The sequence below is a fragment of the Camellia sinensis genome, chromosome 4, assembly GCF_055761805.1.
Source record: "Camellia sinensis isolate YWXY chromosome 4, ASM5576180v1, whole genome shotgun sequence".
NCBI lineage: Eukaryota > Viridiplantae > Streptophyta > Magnoliopsida > Ericales > Theaceae > Camellia > Camellia sinensis.
Window position 1 is genome coordinate 171,561,096 of NC_138964.1, and position 16,957 is coordinate 171,578,052.

Below are 16,957 nucleotides of genomic sequence, written 5' to 3' on the forward strand. Positions count from 1 at the left end.
TTATGCATCGGCCCAAAACATATTGGTTATTTGCTCCTCATTATCTAATTGAAAAGCATAAAAGAAGGAAGGATCCTGCAAAGATTTTTCTTTAAAGTATTGCAACACATTGCCTACTTCCCCATATGCTAAACTTTGTTTTCTTTTGGTTCTCAAATAATTTTTTTGATCTAATTTTGTAAACCCAAGACATTGCCTCCCACCAGCTTCCTTACCCATGAGTTCAAAAGACTGGCCTAAACGAAGACCAGATTGTGCTGCCAAATCTAACTCAATTGCTTGGGTAGTCGATATCTTTCTTTGTGACGGCAACATGTGGGCACACTCGGGTGATACAAGATCATGGTTATGTTTTTCTTTGAAATCAGTCACAACAAATTTCCCAATACCCTCATCTAATTTAACATAAAGTCGAGCCTCACAACCGGTCCTAGTTTCAGCTCTAGAGTTTTTTGTCAATGGGTCTCGTTTGTCAACCTTCCAAAATCCCTCTTTGTTGCAAACCAAAAGTCTACAAATAAGTTGGTTAGTGAACTTGTTCTTCCTACAAAAATCCCTTCTTATGCTAAACCTGATTCTTCCTCCATATGTATTATAAAAATCATACACACTTTGTTCAGAATCAAATGTCATTCCATGTTTTGGCTTCCAAGCACAATCATTCTCAGGTTCCATATCCATATCAAAATGCAACTGAAAACCCATATAAATAAAATCTTAGCTACATAAATAATATATTTATTTCATAGACAAAAGAAAACAAGAACAAATGAATTAAAGAGTCTAAGAAATGAGAACTACACAAAAGTTATGCAATTAAGATCAAATAATAAATCAATTAAACTAGAAACAAGAAATGAGAACCATATGGCCAGCCCCAATTAAGATCAAATAATAAATTAATTAAACTATATAATCCCAAACTCCAACTACTTGGTTCTCCTTAAAGTGTCTAAGAAAAGGAATGCAAGCCAAGTACCTTTGGTAACAATGATTCAAGGGCAACAAGAGTCGTTTAGTTTTGGGTTGGGTCACTACACAGGGTTTGGCAAACCTATTGTAGCTCAACGGATACAAAATAACATAAAAATACAATTTGTCACCTTTAACACTGAAATTGAATGTATAACAAGTGAATTGAATGTATAACAAATAAAAATACAAAATATTAAATCAATTATAACAAGTGAACTTTTTTATCTGTCTATAGGTTCACATGAAATTGAATGTATTTCATTGACACAGTATTTTTAACACTAAAAAACCATTGAAATACACAATGTTGAATGTATACCATTGAATGTAATTGGATGTATTTTTAACATTGAATGTATTTCACTGGTACACATTTGATTCTGAACAATCATACAAATAAACAATATTTTTAACATTGAAATACCATTGACAGTGTAAATTGAATGTATTTCATTGTTATTACAGACATACAATGAAGACTACGTTTTTTTTTTGTTTCAATTTCTGTCTCTGTAATTGCAGACAGAGACAATGAGGTTAGTCTTCAGCCTATACAGTGTAATTACAATGAGGTTAGTCTTCAGCCTCATTGCAATTACAGACAGAGACAATGAGGTCAGTCTTCAGACATCAATGTTATTACAGACATCAATGGATTCGGTTTGGGGAGTGACGGCAAACCAATTACAGAGACAGAGACAATGAAGACTAACATTTGGTCGCTGTAGCGAGGGTCTGCCGGTGAGGTGGAAGAGAAGAGCATGACAGCTCTGGTTTGCCAAGTAGACAGAATCTGTAATGGCGTCGAGAGTGTTTCCCCGTCATCGGATCTACAGCGGCTGAGACTGGGTCGTCGGTGAGGGTGGATTCGACGGAGAAGAAGGAATGAGTGTGTTTTTGTGAGTGTGATTCCAAACCAAAATCTATAGAACCAAAATCTATGTAGGCTTTGTTCTGTGTCTTTGGGCGGAAAGAAAATGAAAATTCAATTTCTTTATTTTTTATTTATTTATTTATTTTATGGCCTTTGCTTAGCCGTTGCAAGGAGGATTGCAAAGAAGGCTTGCAAGGAGGGGATCCAGACTCGTTTGGAGGATCAGGAATCCTCTCCTCTAGTCTAGAGTAGAAGGTATGAAATGGTGATTTCTATGTTTTTAAAAGAGTATTTGTAATAAGCTCTTTAAAATAGATACGTTGATTATTATTTATTATTTCCTCCATCAAAATAGTTTTTTTTTTTTTTTTTTTTTTGAGGACTTAACTTTTTTTAGTACAATTATTGTACTTAAAAATATTTTAATCTTTTAAAATTACTTTTTGATAGTATATTTTTTTAAGAATATCAATTATTATAATTGTATTTTTTGTGTTATTAATGAATTTAAAAAAAAAACAAAATAAGAAATTCATATTATTTTAGTCCTTAATTTTTGAAAAGAGACTAATATTTTGGGACAATAAAAAATAGAATAAAGGATTAATATTTTAGGACGAAGGGAGTAACTATTTTAATAAAAGTTTTTTAAATTAGTTATATTTGGAGAGTTTTAAAAGATTCTTTGTACAGTTTAAGTAAATAAATAAGTAAAATAAAGAGCAGTGTTAAAGCACATAAATAAAAAATTTAATTAGATAAAATAAAAAGCATTCATTTTTTATACTTTAGCAATAAAAACTAAAAGGTAGCGTTGGAGTTACTCTAATAATTAAGTTGTTGCCTAACGTGTACAATTCAAGTAAATAAAAATAAAATAAAATAATAATAAAGGTATTGTTGACGTCATATTTTAATTTTCATGTCGATTATGCCCAATTAATTGTGATCAAATCTAATCTTATTGTGGTCTGTCAATTCAAATTATTAAATATAATAACTATATATTCTGTCTGTCATACATGTCATATTATATTTATTAACATATTTAGATTTCTCTCCTTTTATATAAAGGAGTCTTGTATACATTGTTATAATATTCAATATAATATTCTCTTTCTCTCTCTTACATATTGTAACATCGTATCAGAGTTATAGATTAAGCTCTTGATGTTCTTTGCCTTACTGGCGGGCGGCAACTTTGCTTTGGCCGCCTGCCGAATCTCAACACATTCCACTGCTATATTTTCCTTTCAGTCTCATTTCTTGATGATCTCCTTTGTTTGCCGGTTTATTTCTATCTCAAATATCTCTATCATATTTTTTTTACTCGCAATTTTTTTTTTTTTTTTGGGTGTGCTTTTGCTCCACCCTGCCTTTCCTTTTACTTCAAATAAGTTATGTGTGTGTCACATTTGCTGGTTGGACACCCGTTCTTCTTCTACAACGGTCCAACATGACCATACACTGTCTCCTAGCATTAACTTTGACATTTGATCTATCTCAAGCACCCTTGCACTCTCATTTGAACTTTGCAATCTATTTACCTCGGATCTATCCATGTTTTATTTATTTTTTAGTTTTGTTTCATGTTTAGTTTGTCTCTCCAAACTTAAATTGGTATCCTTACTTGAATTTGAGGGAATGTTAAATATAATAATTGTATATTTTGTCTATCATATATGTTATATTATATTCATTATCATATTTAGATTTTTCTCCTCTTATATAAAAGAGTTTTGTATATATTATTACAATATTCGATATAATATTCTCTTTCTCTCTCTTAGATATTATAACACAAATCATAAATTATTTTTTTTTAAGTGATTATGACCATATTATTATTATTATTGTGGGGATATATTTTCTGAGTACCAACACGTGGCAAGGTGACGCCGACGTGTCAGCCGAGGTGCCACGTGTCCTGGTCGTGACGCCGAGGTTATCTCGGCAAGGTCGAGATTATCTCCGAAGATATCGAAATCCGAGATAAGAGGATAAAAGATAAGGGACAAGAGTCCTAGAATAAAGAGGAGATTTAGCCAAGATAAGGATAAAGCTCTTAGAAAGTTTATCTTTATCTCTTGAAAAGTCAAGGGTAAGTATTGAACAGGAGTCCATAGAAGTCAGGCTTCTAGTAGGACTAGGATTAAGTAAACTATAAAAGAAAGGCACCCTCGTGGGTCTAAGGTACGCAATTTATGCTTTGAGCAGTGAGTTTAGCACTTGATTATCTTTGAGAGATATACTGACTTGATCGTTGGAGTGCCCCCGGGTGAAGGGGCCACTGCCGGAGCCTTTTCTTTCTGTTGCAGGATAACTGAAGCCATCTATTCTGCCAGTGCTCTCTGGCCGATTACTAAGCAGGCAGTGTGATCAGAAAATCACTCACACAATTTGGCGCCGTCTGTGGGAACTTAGAAGAATAAATGGCCAGTAACGGACAGAAGGAAAAGATTTGGGACGACACTCCTACTAAGAGTGGCAGACCAATTGACCTTGACGTTGAATGAGACAACCACAATGCAGAAACTCATGACCAGGGCCATGGAGAGAAAGACGTCGGCCAGGAGGGCGACACTTCGAAGAAGACAGACCAAAACAAGTACTATAACGAAGATAACCTCCAGGTATGGAGGGATAGGTGCCTTCGGAGGGATGAGGAAGTAAAAGAATTGGCAAATAAGTTGGCAGACCTGCAGTCGGTCGCCAACTTCATGAGGCAAAACAATGTTATGCAGCCACCATACCCGCTGCACGACACGCCGATTCCAGCAACTAATACCCAGAAGGGAGGAAGGAAAACAATCCCCGAAGCCCCTCAGCACACCAGAAGTGGAAGGCACTTTCACCGACCTTCTAGGGAAGTCGGGCGAGAGGAGCTGAGACAAGAGGAGTCCCAAAGGACGTACCACACGAAGGACCCAGAGCCCAAAGAACATCGGCATGTTCAAGGACAGGCGCTCTACTTTGACACAACCCATGGAAAAAGATCAAAATGAGCTCACCACGAGGCCGAAAGTAGTGTGCCGAAAAGATTGAAGTCCAAATATAGCCGAGCTCCAGGAAGGAGTAAAGAAGACTTGAGAGATTACCTCAAGAGGAAGCAACAGAATGCTGAAGCCAAGGTAACTTCCCCGGTTAAGTCGAAGACACCATTCTCGGTGGAACTAGACAAATTTGAAGCACCAAAGAGATTCAGTATGCCGAGGTTCCAAATATATGATGGTAAGTCAGATCCTAACTTTCACGTTGGACTATACCTAAATTCAATGGCATTATATAGTGGGAACGAGCCATTGCTCTGCAAAGTATTCCCCTCATCCTTCAGGAAAATTGCATCAGATTAGTTCCATAAACTATCGAAGGGAAGCGTAAAGACTTGGGAAGGCCTGGCCGAGATGTTTGTGGCCAGGTTTGTGACAAATAAACTACAACCCTTAAGGGTCAACGCACTGATGGCCTTAAAAATCACCAAGGATGAAGGCCTTAGGGCCTACGCAAAAGGTACTACGAGGTGTTCAATTGAATACCCGAATGCAACCAAGAGGTGGCAGTCGTGTCTTTCAAGAACGGCCTGAAAGATGACTGCCCACTACAGAAGTCTTTGGCAAAGACATTGCCAAAAAGCATGGAAGAACTCATGGCGAGAATCGAGAAGTACGCCAGAGCCGAGGAAGATACGTCGAGAAACAAAGAGACAAAGCAGGAGAAAGGAAACGACTCGTCGAAGCGAAGCCGAGGTAATAATGGACCGATCAAACAAGAAACGGAATTGAGGGCTAAGCAGGCAGTAACGACTGTATTCCGAGTCCCGATCCACAAAGTCCTGGATCAAATACGAAACCAACCCTATTTGAGAGGACCGACAAGAACACCAGGGAAATTTATGAGAAGAAACGTCGGTAGGCGTTGTGCTTACCACAATGAAGAAGGGCACCCAACTCAGGGTTGCAGAGCCCTAAAAGCATACCTAGAAGACTTGGTGAGGCAAGGTCATCTGAGGGACCTTGTCGATGAGGCCAGGACAAGGGAAGAACAGGCAAGATTGCCTCAGGCACCAGCAGCTCCGCCTCCCCCAGCACAGCAACCACAGGCAGGAGAACCACGAGTGGTTAATGTAATTCACTCAAAAGTGAACGAAAACGACATACGAGGGGAGACCCAGAAGGTAAAACACCTACAACATGTAAACCAAGTCAGACATAAAAGACCTCGGCCTGAAGAATGCCAGGGACCGACGATAGCCTTTACTGAAGCCGACCTAGAGATAGTCCAGCATCCACATAATGATGCCTTGGTAATATCCCTCCAGGTTGGGGAGTGTCAAGTGAAACGCATCCTGATTGATCAAGGTAGCTCTTGCGCCATCATGTATGTTAGATGTTACAAGGAGCTGGGCCTTCATCCTGATGACTTGGAGTAATCCAATGGCCCGATGGTCGGCTTCGATGGAATGCTGACGTGGCCACTGGGCGCAACAAGCTTGGAAGTACAAGCCGGCACTAAGAAGGTCAGGACAGAATTCATGGTGATTGACACGCCTTCGCCATATAACATCATCTTGGGAAGGCCATGGTTGCATGCAATGGGGGGCAGTTCCTTCAACATTGTATCAACTACTGTGATTCCCAACAGAGCATGGGATAGAGGAAGTTAGAAGCGATCAGCTACAGGCGAAGAGTTGCTCCATGGCAGCAATGAAATCTACCTGTAGCGTGCGAGAGCCAGAGAATGCAGAAATTGAAGATGAGGACTTGGAAGTCCTAGAAGACGTCGGCAAAAAACCAGCCGAGAAGAGTGAAGAGGCGCTAAAGAAAATCCTCGTCCAGAATGGGGATGAAGAACGCTTCTTTCTTCTCAGCTCGGGCTTAGCCAAAGAAGAGGAAAAAGAGTTGGAGACTTTTTTAAGAGCAAATATTGAGGTGTTCGCTTGGACACCTTACAAAATGCCTGGCATTGACCCCGAGGTCACTTGCCACAAACTGAATGTTGATAGGTCGGCCAAACCTGTAATTCAGCGAGCCAGAAGACCGACTTTGATACACGTCGAAGCAGTAGAAGAAGAAGTAGACAAACTTCTGGAGGCCAGGGCCATTAGAGAAGTACACTACCCAACATGACTATCCAATACAGTGGTAGAAAAGAAGAAAAACGGTAAATTGAAGGTCTGTGTCGACTTTACCAGCCTCAACAAAGCCTGTCCCAAAGACAGTTTTCCCCTGCCCAAAATTGACCAGTTAGTAGATGCCACTTCAGGGCGTGGAAGAATGAGTTTTCTAGACGCCTACAGAGGGTACCACCAGATCGCCATGTACCCCCCAGACGAAGAAAAAACCGCATTCATCACCCCAAAAGGCCTGTACTGTTACAGGGTAATGCCTTTCGGGTTGAAAAACGCAGGAGCAACTTACCAAAGGCTGGTAACCAAAATGTTCAAACACCTGATTGGCCGAACAGTAGAAGTCTACATCGATGACCTAGTCGTAAAGACCAAGGAACCTAAGGGTCATCTTGCCGACCTAAAAGAGGTCTTTGATATACTCAAAACATACCGGCTCCGACTCAATGCATCGAAGTGCGCGTTTGGAGTTAGATCAGGTAAGTTTCTGGGGAACCTGGTAACAAGAAAGGGAATTGAGGCCAGCCCAGATCAAATCAAGGCCATCCTAGAGTTGAAGAGCCCGACATCGGTTGTAGACACCACATTTTTGACCGACCTTAAGACTCAGACATCACCGATTGAGCGCTCGGTGACGCTGCATATTGTACTCGTTCAGAAGTTTCAAAGTCGCGGCCGTGAGCCCTGCCTCCGGACTTCCGAACCCTCTTCTATGCCTTGTCTCGGTTTGCGAACCAGACTCGGTTTTCTCTATTTCTTTTCCTGAGGGGAGGGAGAGGTCCCGTAGACCATCTCTCAGTGGCCGTGGGCTACATTTTGTGGCCACAGGCCATTTTGCCCATTTTGGAGTCCGGTTTCCGGTTTTTCGGGACTGTTGGCCGTGTGCCTCGGTTCGGGACCGCCTAACCATCTCCGTTTGCTCTAAATTTTGGCACACATCTTATTTTCTCCCTTTCAAGGGACACTGGGGTCTGAGAAACCCACTTCGTGGCCGAACGCCACTTTCGGTGTTTAACGGGCAGTTTCCGAGACCTCGAACTGCGTGTTTTGGCCCCCGAACATTCGTTTTGCATTGGTTTTCGTTCATTTTTGGCAGGTACCTCTGTTTTATCACTAGGAAGGCCGTAGAAGGGTGGGAGGCCAGCAATTGTTGCAGCAACCAGTTTTTTACTCCTCCGGCGCCCTCCGACGCCCGTTTTTCGCACTTCCGAGCCAATGTTGAACACCTTGGAGCCATTTTCTTCAAACCCAAACCACATATTTGTGATGTACTCACATGGGAGGGCCCTAAAAAAAGGTGGCCGGCCATTAATGTTACTTGACCCTTTTGACCCCCTCCTTCCGGGCTAATGTTGAACACCTTGGGCCCATTTTCTAGAACTTTGAACCACATATTTGTGATGTACACACATGAGAGGACCCTAAAAGTTGGTGGCTGGCCAGTAATTCCACCTGACCCTTTTGAACCCCTCTTTCCGAGCTAATGTTGAACCCCTTGGACCCACTTTCTTGGACTTTTAACCACAGGGTTGTGTTGTACACAGATAGGAAGACACCATCAGTTGGTGGCCGGCCACTAAATCTGATTGACCCTTTTGACCCCTAGCCGGCCGGCTAGGGGGTGTGGCCGGCCGGCCACCTGCAGCAAAAGTAACAGGCCGGCCGAGTTCCTTGCACTGTGCACTTTACAGCTGTGGAGCTTTATCCCCCAGAAAATATCTTTATCCGGGGGATATTTTGTGGGGGAAAGTTGCTCTCCTTTTCCCCCACCTTTACACCCCCTTTTTGGCCCTTATAACCAGCTGGTGGCTTCACTTGTAGGGGTTAGAAAAATTGTTCTTCAAGCTTCCATACACAAATCCCTTTCTATACCTCTCATTTCCTTGAAAATTCCTAAGTCCCTAAGCACCATTTCTTCTACACCACCAAGCTCTACCACCACCACCTCATTTTCAGCAACAAGGAAGGCTTCTCAAAGGCTAAAGGAGCTGCAAATTGATCCAAGAAGCAACAAAAGCTTTGATCTTCAAGGGTGAGTAACACTTCTCCTCTTTGACCCTTTTTCTTGATCTATTTGTAAGCCCCACGTGATTTTTGTTTCAAGCTCCGGCCCTAACTGAAAGGGGCCCTCTTTTGAGCTCATCTTCACTTTTCATTAAGGGCTCAACCCTGTTTGAGCCCTCCATGATGCACTTGCTTCATTGATCCTCTTATATGTCATAGTCTTGCATGCTATTTTTTGCCCATGAGCAATCTGTTTTTGAGCATGTTGTAAACTGATATTAGGTTTATTTTGAGCCCCTCTTCAACATTGAAGAAGGGATCAACACCATTTGGGACTTCCATGTTGTACTTACCTTTATACTCCTCTTTTGGTCCCATTTTTGCATGCAATGGCAGCCTACCATGCTTTTATTTTTGGCCATTTTACAGTTCTGAAAAAGTGCTTATTTTGGTCCATTCTTCATGTTTCATTTAGGTCCTTTCATGGTTTGGGACCTCCATATGCCACTTCATGTTATATCTCTCTTTTATTCCCCATTCTTGCATGTTTAGTTAGCCTATCATGCTTTTGTTTTTGGCCATTTTACAGTTCTGGAAATAGTCCTATTTTGTCCCATTCTACATGTTTTATTAAGGTCTTTGGCTGTTTGGTGATTATTTTGCATACTTCATGTTATAGCCATTTTTTAGCCTCATTTTGCATTGCATTTTTTAGCATGTTTGTATATTGATTTGAGGCTCGCCATATACTGTAAATATTCATATTTTTGGTCCCTCTTCAATGTTGTAGAAGGAAATTTTTCAGTTTGGATTTTGCTTATATCACTTGCTTCATTACCCCTCTCTTGGCCCCTATTCTTGCATGCCATTTTTGCCCTACCTATGCTTGATGTTTGGCCATGTTTATAACTATGAAAGTGCCTTTTTTGGGACTGCCTAGCTTCTGTCTTTGCATTACATGTCCATATTGTGCATGTTTGGCATAGCTATAGGCCATTTCGGGTGCCTAAATTCGTATTTCGGGACAATTCCATGCATTTAGTGTCATTTCGCCTCATCTCGGGACTGTTTTCCCCCATATTTTAGTGCTGAAATTCTATTAGAATGATTGCTTTCCATTTCTATGTCATTGCATCGCATTTTGTCATCGCCTCGGTTTGCGTGCCCGTGTGCACGCATTTCGAGGCACTTCGTTTTCAACCACCGGCATCCTATGTGAGTGTGGCTGAGGCTCACTCATGTTGGTATAAGTCCATATTGCATTCTATATGCCATTTTTGCCATATTGCATTGCATATGCCATTGCCTCGGTTTGCGTGCCCGTGTGCACGCACTTCGAGGCACTTCATTTTCATCTACCGGCTTCTTATGTGAGTGTGGCTGAGGCTCTCTCATGTTAGTATAAGTCCATGTTACATTTTCCATGCCATTTTAGTCACTTGCATTGCGTATGCCATTGCCTCGGTTTGCGTGCCTGTGTGCACGCATTTCGAGGCATCTCATTTTCACAGCATAGTGCATACTAGGTTGTATCTTAGATTGCATTCTGTCATTTTCTCGGTTTGTGTGCCTGTGTGCACGCATTTCGAGGCATCTCATTTTCACAGCATAGTGCATACTAGGTTGTATCTTAGATTGCATTCTGTCATTTTCTCGGTTTGCGTGCCTGTGTGCACGCATTTCGAGGCATCTCATTTTCATAGCATAGTGCATACTAGGTTGTATCTTAGATTGCATTCTGTCATTTTCTCAGTTTGCATGCCCGTGTGCACGCATTTCGAGGCATCTCACTTTCATAGCATTGTGTATGTTAGAATTGTATCTTAGTTGCATTTCATGCATGTCATGCATATTGCATCGTATCCGGGATAGGAGTTAGCCCGGGCACGGGAAACGAGGTGCATTTCGTACTCCGAGTAACGGAACGTATCTCAATTCTCCAGTCACCGACACTCCGGATTATCCATGATGGAGTTAGGTTTTATTGTGTTTATACGTGCATTCATTCTATATTGAGTTGTGCAATTCGACTCCTCGGCCATCATGCCTCGATATGCGTGATTGGTGGCACGAGGATCGAGGCATGCATATATTTGTGAAATACATTGTTATGCCCATTTCCTGCTCTCTGTTGCAGCAAAATGAAGAATCAACAACTTTTCGGAGCTCGGCACGCTTTCCAAGAATAACTGCTAAACAGAGGCTAATTGGGGCATCCCGGTGGATTTCCGCGCAAGCAACCCGGACATGCATCATCCATCAGAAGCAAGGCAGTCCCTGGCTCGCATGCCAGTTTTATTAAGCTTTCTTAGTTAATTTGTAAATTAATTAGGAATTTGTACATTATTCGGACTGTAATATTTGGATTGTAATATTCTTTTATTCGGGACTGTATATTTATTCAGACCCTCTGCACGAGGGCATAACTATAATAAGTGTGCGTGTGTGTGTTGTATGTCTTCCAACCCCACGTCTTTCTCCCTTTTATTTATCCGCTTACGATGGTTAGATTAGGGCATATTTCGATTAGCATACAGTATGATAACATGTTTGCATCATTCATCTGTATTGCATGCACCGGGCTCGGCGCATCATACTAACTGCATTGTATTTTCAATTCTAAATTGAATACATGTTAGTTGTAGCATTTCATATACCATCTTAGAATAGCCGAGCCTGCTATAGTTGCATTTTACATGTGTTGCATTAGGCATTTCTGTATAATTAGGATCATGCATGATTTCTAATGAAGTTTCTGTTTTGGCTTGGAGTACTCGGTAAGTTTTATGCTTTAGCATCCTTGCATGTGTGTGAGTGACTGCCATGAATAGCATGCTTACCATGAGGCTATATGCTTATATGATATGACTGCCTGAATGCCTGTGGGTGAAGGTTGGGTTGTTTGAATTGGAACAAATCATTGACTGTGAGTTTTAAGCCCACTTGATAGTGGCAAAACCATCTTTTCTAAGCCCACTTGATAGTGGCAAAACCATCTTTTCTAAGCCCACCCGAGGGTGGCAAAATCTGTATTTTAAGCCTACTTGCGAGTAGCAAGCCATCTTTCAAAAAACAAACATGAAATGTTTTGTTTCAATTCGGGCGACCCAGTCTATACTTATATGCTGTGTGCATCACATAGTAACCTAGGCTAATAACCGGAATAAGAACTCACAATGTTTTCAAAAATAGATGTCATGGTTAGTAGAGGCCGGTCTATGACCGGGCGAGCGGGGGTGCTCACGAAGTGACCTTCCCCAATCGTACCCAAGTTCCCGAGCCGAGGCAACTTTGGTGATGACGGACACGTGGCCTTTGGCAACGAGTCAGGGTTTCCTAAATTTCCCATTAAAAAACATTTAGGTGGCGACTCTGTATCTGGCAAAGCAGTCCATGTTTGGCACTTCTTTCAAAAATCTGTTTTCTCAAAACGATTTGCCGGATTTGGACTCTTTGGTTCAGACTTAGAACCGTGACTACAAAAGTCGAGTCCGAGCTGTAGCGAGGTCCCCCGCGGGCTTGTTACATCGGCAAAACAGGTGCAGATGCTAACTAGAAGGGCCGCTGCCCTAAACAGGTTCATCAACAGAAGCTCAGACAAATGTAAACCCTTTTTCAACCTGGTGAAAAAAGCCACGGACTTCCTATGGACTGAGGAATGTGAAGCCGCTTTGTCCAACCTAAAGAAATATCTGACCACGGCTCCAGCCCTCTCAACACCTGAACCTGGAGAAGAACTGTTTTTGTATTTAGCAATTTCAGAACACGCAGTAAGCGCAGTACTAATCCGAGAGGAAAAATGGGAGCAAAAGGCTGTTTATTATGTAAGCAAAACCTTGGCCGATGCAGAAATAAGGTACCTACCACTAGAGAAATTGATGCTGGCCTTAATAATGGCTTCAAAGAAACTGAACCATTACTTTCAAGCGCACAAGATTATAGTGCTAACAGAGCACCCACTGAAGTCCTTGTTACAACAAGGAGACTTAACAGGAAGAATAGCAAGATGGGCAGTGGCCTTGGGCCAGTACGACCTGGAGTTCAAGCCGAGAACAGCAATTAAGGGCCAAGTTTTGGCCGACTTCGTGGCCGAATTCACGCCAGAATCCATCAAACATCGGGCTCCGTTGAGCCAAGATGAACAATGTCTAAGCAAACAAGGAGAAACCCAGCCAAAGGTAAAAAAACAAAAAAAGGAAAAACTCAGACCCTGTAGCATTTACATCGGCGACTCCTTTCGCCTGTTTGTTGATGGGAGCTCAAACCGGCAAGGAGCAGGGGCAGGAGTAGTGTTTATATCTCCTAATGGAGAGATATTGGAACAGTCTATTCGATTAGGGTTCAAGGCCTCGAATAATAAGGCAGAATATGAAGCATTGATTGTAGGACTAAAGCTGGCAGTGGCAGCAGAAGTAGATGAGGTAATAATTTTTTGTGATTCACAACTTATAGTAAATCAGACAACAGGAGAGTTCGCAACCCGAGATGAGAGAATGTCGGCATACGCAAAGGAAGTCATCAGGCTGGCAGCCTTATTTTGCAACTGCCGACTTCTTCAAATTAGCCGAGATGATAACAGCCACGCCGACGCGTTGGCCAACTTGGCAAGCTCAATGCAAACTGGAAAAACAAGGACAATAATGATTGACTATTTGTCAAGCCCGAGCATAGAACAACCGATCACAGAACAAGAAGCAATGTGTGTGGACTTGGGACCAAGCTTGATGGATGCAATTGTTGCATTCCTAAAAGAGGAAAAGCTGCCAGAAGACCATAAGGAAACACACAAGGTCAGATTGAAGTCGGTAAGATTCAATCTGACAGCGGACGGACATCTTTACAGAAGGTCCTTCACTGGCCCCTTTTTAAGGTGCGTACATCCTTTGCAGGTGGAAGATTTTCTATATGAAATCCATGAAGGGATTTGTGGAAGCCATGCTGGGGGCAGATCACTGGCTCACAGGGCCATTACCCAGGGGTATTAGTGGCCCTACATGCAAAAAGATGCAAAAGCCTACGTGAAGAAGTGTGAACAATGCCAAAGGTTCGCACCTTTGATACACTAGCCAGTTGCTGACCTGAACCTTGTATCCAGTCCATGGCCATTTGCCCAATGGGGCATGGATCTCATTGGGCAGTTGCCCCAAGCAACTGGGCAAAGGAAGTACTTGCTGGCAGCAACAGATTACTTCATGAAGTGGATAGAAATAGAACCTCTTGCCAAAATCCGAGATGTGGACGTCAAGAACTTCATATGGAGAAACATCATCACCAGATTTGGCATTCCAAGAGCAATAGTTGCCGACAACGGAACGCAGTTTGACAGCAAACTCATCAAGAACTTCTGTGCGAAATTCAAAATAAAGAATTACTTTTCAACACCAAGTTTTCCCCAAAGCAATGGGCAAGTAGAAGCATCCAACAAAGTAATTTTGGATGGGATAAAGAAGAGACTGCAGGCAGCAAAAGGAAAGTGGGTAGACGAGTTGCCCAACGTACTTTGGGCATATCGGACTACGCCGAGAAGATCAACAGGAGAAACCCCCTTTCCCATGGCCTACGGCACAGAAGCAGTCATCCCACTGGAGATCGGCATCCCAGGGATTAGAACCCAGGGAGTAGAGAATGGGACTAATGACATACTTCTAGCCCGAGATCTAGATCTCTTAGAAGAAAGAAGAGAGAAAGCTGCAATTCAACTCGCAGCGTACCAGCAGCAGCTTGCTAGAGCTTATAATAAGAAGGTCAATCCAAGGGATTTTCAGGTCGGCGACCTAGTCCATAGAAAAGTTGTTGGCAACAAGAAAGACCCCAGAGAGGGCAAGCTTGACCCAAACTGGGAAGGACCCTACAGAATCACTTCGGTATTAGGCAATGGAGCATACCGGCTTGAAGACAATGAGGGCAAAGCATTGCCAAGACCATGGAACACTTGTAATTTGAAAATTTTCTATCATTAGATGTTCGTTGTTATTTTTTTGCCGACATCATCAATAAAATCTTAGTAGAATTTTCCAAAGACTTGTGAATTGATAAAAGATACATCATGTTATTTCTAATAATGAGAACCCAAGTGGAACTTAGGTTCACATTGGGAGCAGAGAGAAGACACAAATGCTTAACGCTTGTTGAAATTTGTAGCAATTTACAAGTTGAAGTTTAAGTCGAGATTATTGTTTATCTTCACTTGTTGAAATTTGTAGCAATTTACAAGTTGAAGTTAAACTGAATTAATGCTTAACGCTTGTTGAAATTTGTTGCAATTTACAAGTTGAAGTTAAGCCGAGATTATTGTTTATCTTCACTTGTTGAAATTTGTAGCAATTTACAAGTTGAAGTTAAGCCGAGATAATTGTTTATCTTCACTTGTTGAAATTAAGCCGAGATAATTGTTTATCTTCACTTGTTGAAATTTGTAGCAATTTACAAGTTGAAGTTAAGCCGAGATAATTGTTTATCTTCACTTGTTGAAATTTGTAGCAATTTACAAGTTGAAGTTAAACTGAAGTAATGCTTAACGCTTGTTAAAATTTGTAGCAATTTACAAATTGAAGTTAAGCCAAGATTATTGTTTATCTTCACTTGTTGAAATTTGTAACAATTTACAAGTTGAAGTTAAACTGAAGTAATGCTTAACGCTTGTTGAAATTTATAGCAATTTACAAGTTGAAGTTAAGCCAAGATTATTGTTTATCTTCACTTGTTGAAATTTGTAGCAATTTACAAGTTGAAGTTAAGCCGAGATAATTGTTTATCTTCACTTGTTGAAATTTGTAGCAATTTACAAATTGAAATTAAACCGAAGTAATGCTTAACGCTTGTTGAAATTTGTAGCAATTTACAAATTGAAGTTAAACCAATATATATTGTTTAACGCTTGTGGAAATTTGTAACAATTTACAAATAGATCATTGTTTAGCACTTGTTATAACTTGAGAAAAGTTTATAAAGTTGAGATTAAACCAGTATATGTTTATCCTTGTTGAAAGTTATAAGCAACTTGCAGGACAGGTGCTTGCCGAGGTAAATCGTCAGGTGAGATAACCGAGGTGTGTCACCCTGAGAAGATTGCACAAAGAAGGAAGAGTACATAAGGCATGCAAAATGTTCTAAGTATAGAATGATGCACAAAGCAATAAAGAGAAGACAAGAAAAGAAAAATTATATTCATTCACCAAGAAAAGGGCATATCGGCCATACAAAAAGCATACATTGTTCCAAAAGATAAAGAAGCAACAAAATACAAGTAAGCAAAAGAAAAACATGAAGCTAAGACTCCTCTCCATCAGTTGGTTGAATTTGAAGATCAGATGCTGGTTGAGAAGACATCCCAGCAGCCTTATCTGCCGTTATCTCGGTATCAATTTCTTGCAGAGTTTCTTCAACACTCTTGTCCGCAGAAGAGATGTCGGCTAGTGCATTCTCGGGAACAGCTTCTATGGGAACCTCATCACCTTCCTCATCCTGAGTCAAGTCTAGGACTTGCTCATTCTGGGGAGGGGACTTGGCCCCATCGGCATCCTTGGATTTTCTCACCAAGGCCTGATCCTCATCCTCATCATTTTCCTCAGATTCGGATTCGCCGACATCTTGATTTGGAGGTTGAAATGGAAGAAATGGCAGATGAATGGCATCAGGTTTTCTTAACGGCGAGTCCTCTGGGACGTTAAGTTTCTTTAGAAGGGACATCCAACCAAGGGTAAAACCCTTGTTGCATGCCTCCTTCACTTGCTGTTCGTAAGCATCTGTAACGTCGGCCATGCCTTGGGCATATGCCTTTTCATCAGCATCTTTTATTTCAGCCTCTTTGGTGGCCAAGGCTTCTTGAAGCTCTTTCTTGGCTTGGGCCATCTTCTCCTCGGCCTCCTTTCTTTGGGACTCAGCCACTTTCCTGATAGCCTCAGCCTTCTCTTCGGCATTGTTCTGAGCTTTAATTGCAGCCTCGGCTTGATCCTCCAGCTTCTTCATTTTTTATTCAA

The 16,957-nt window shown here is 41.4% G+C and overlaps 1 protein-coding gene across 1 annotated transcript; it reads right to left on the reverse strand.

Annotated features, from left to right (window-relative positions):
• On the reverse strand, nucleotides 1-16,829 carry LOC114310784 (protein FAR1-RELATED SEQUENCE 5-like). Its single transcript, XM_028256881.2, has 2 exons — nucleotides 16,698-16,829; nucleotides 1-693 (listed from the first exon to the last, which is right to left on the reverse strand). The coding sequence occupies exons 1-2, from the start codon at nucleotides 16,827-16,829 to the stop codon at nucleotides 1-3; spliced, it is 825 nt and encodes a 274-aa protein (XP_028112682.2).
• Nucleotides 16,830-16,957: the final 128 nt, after the last annotated feature.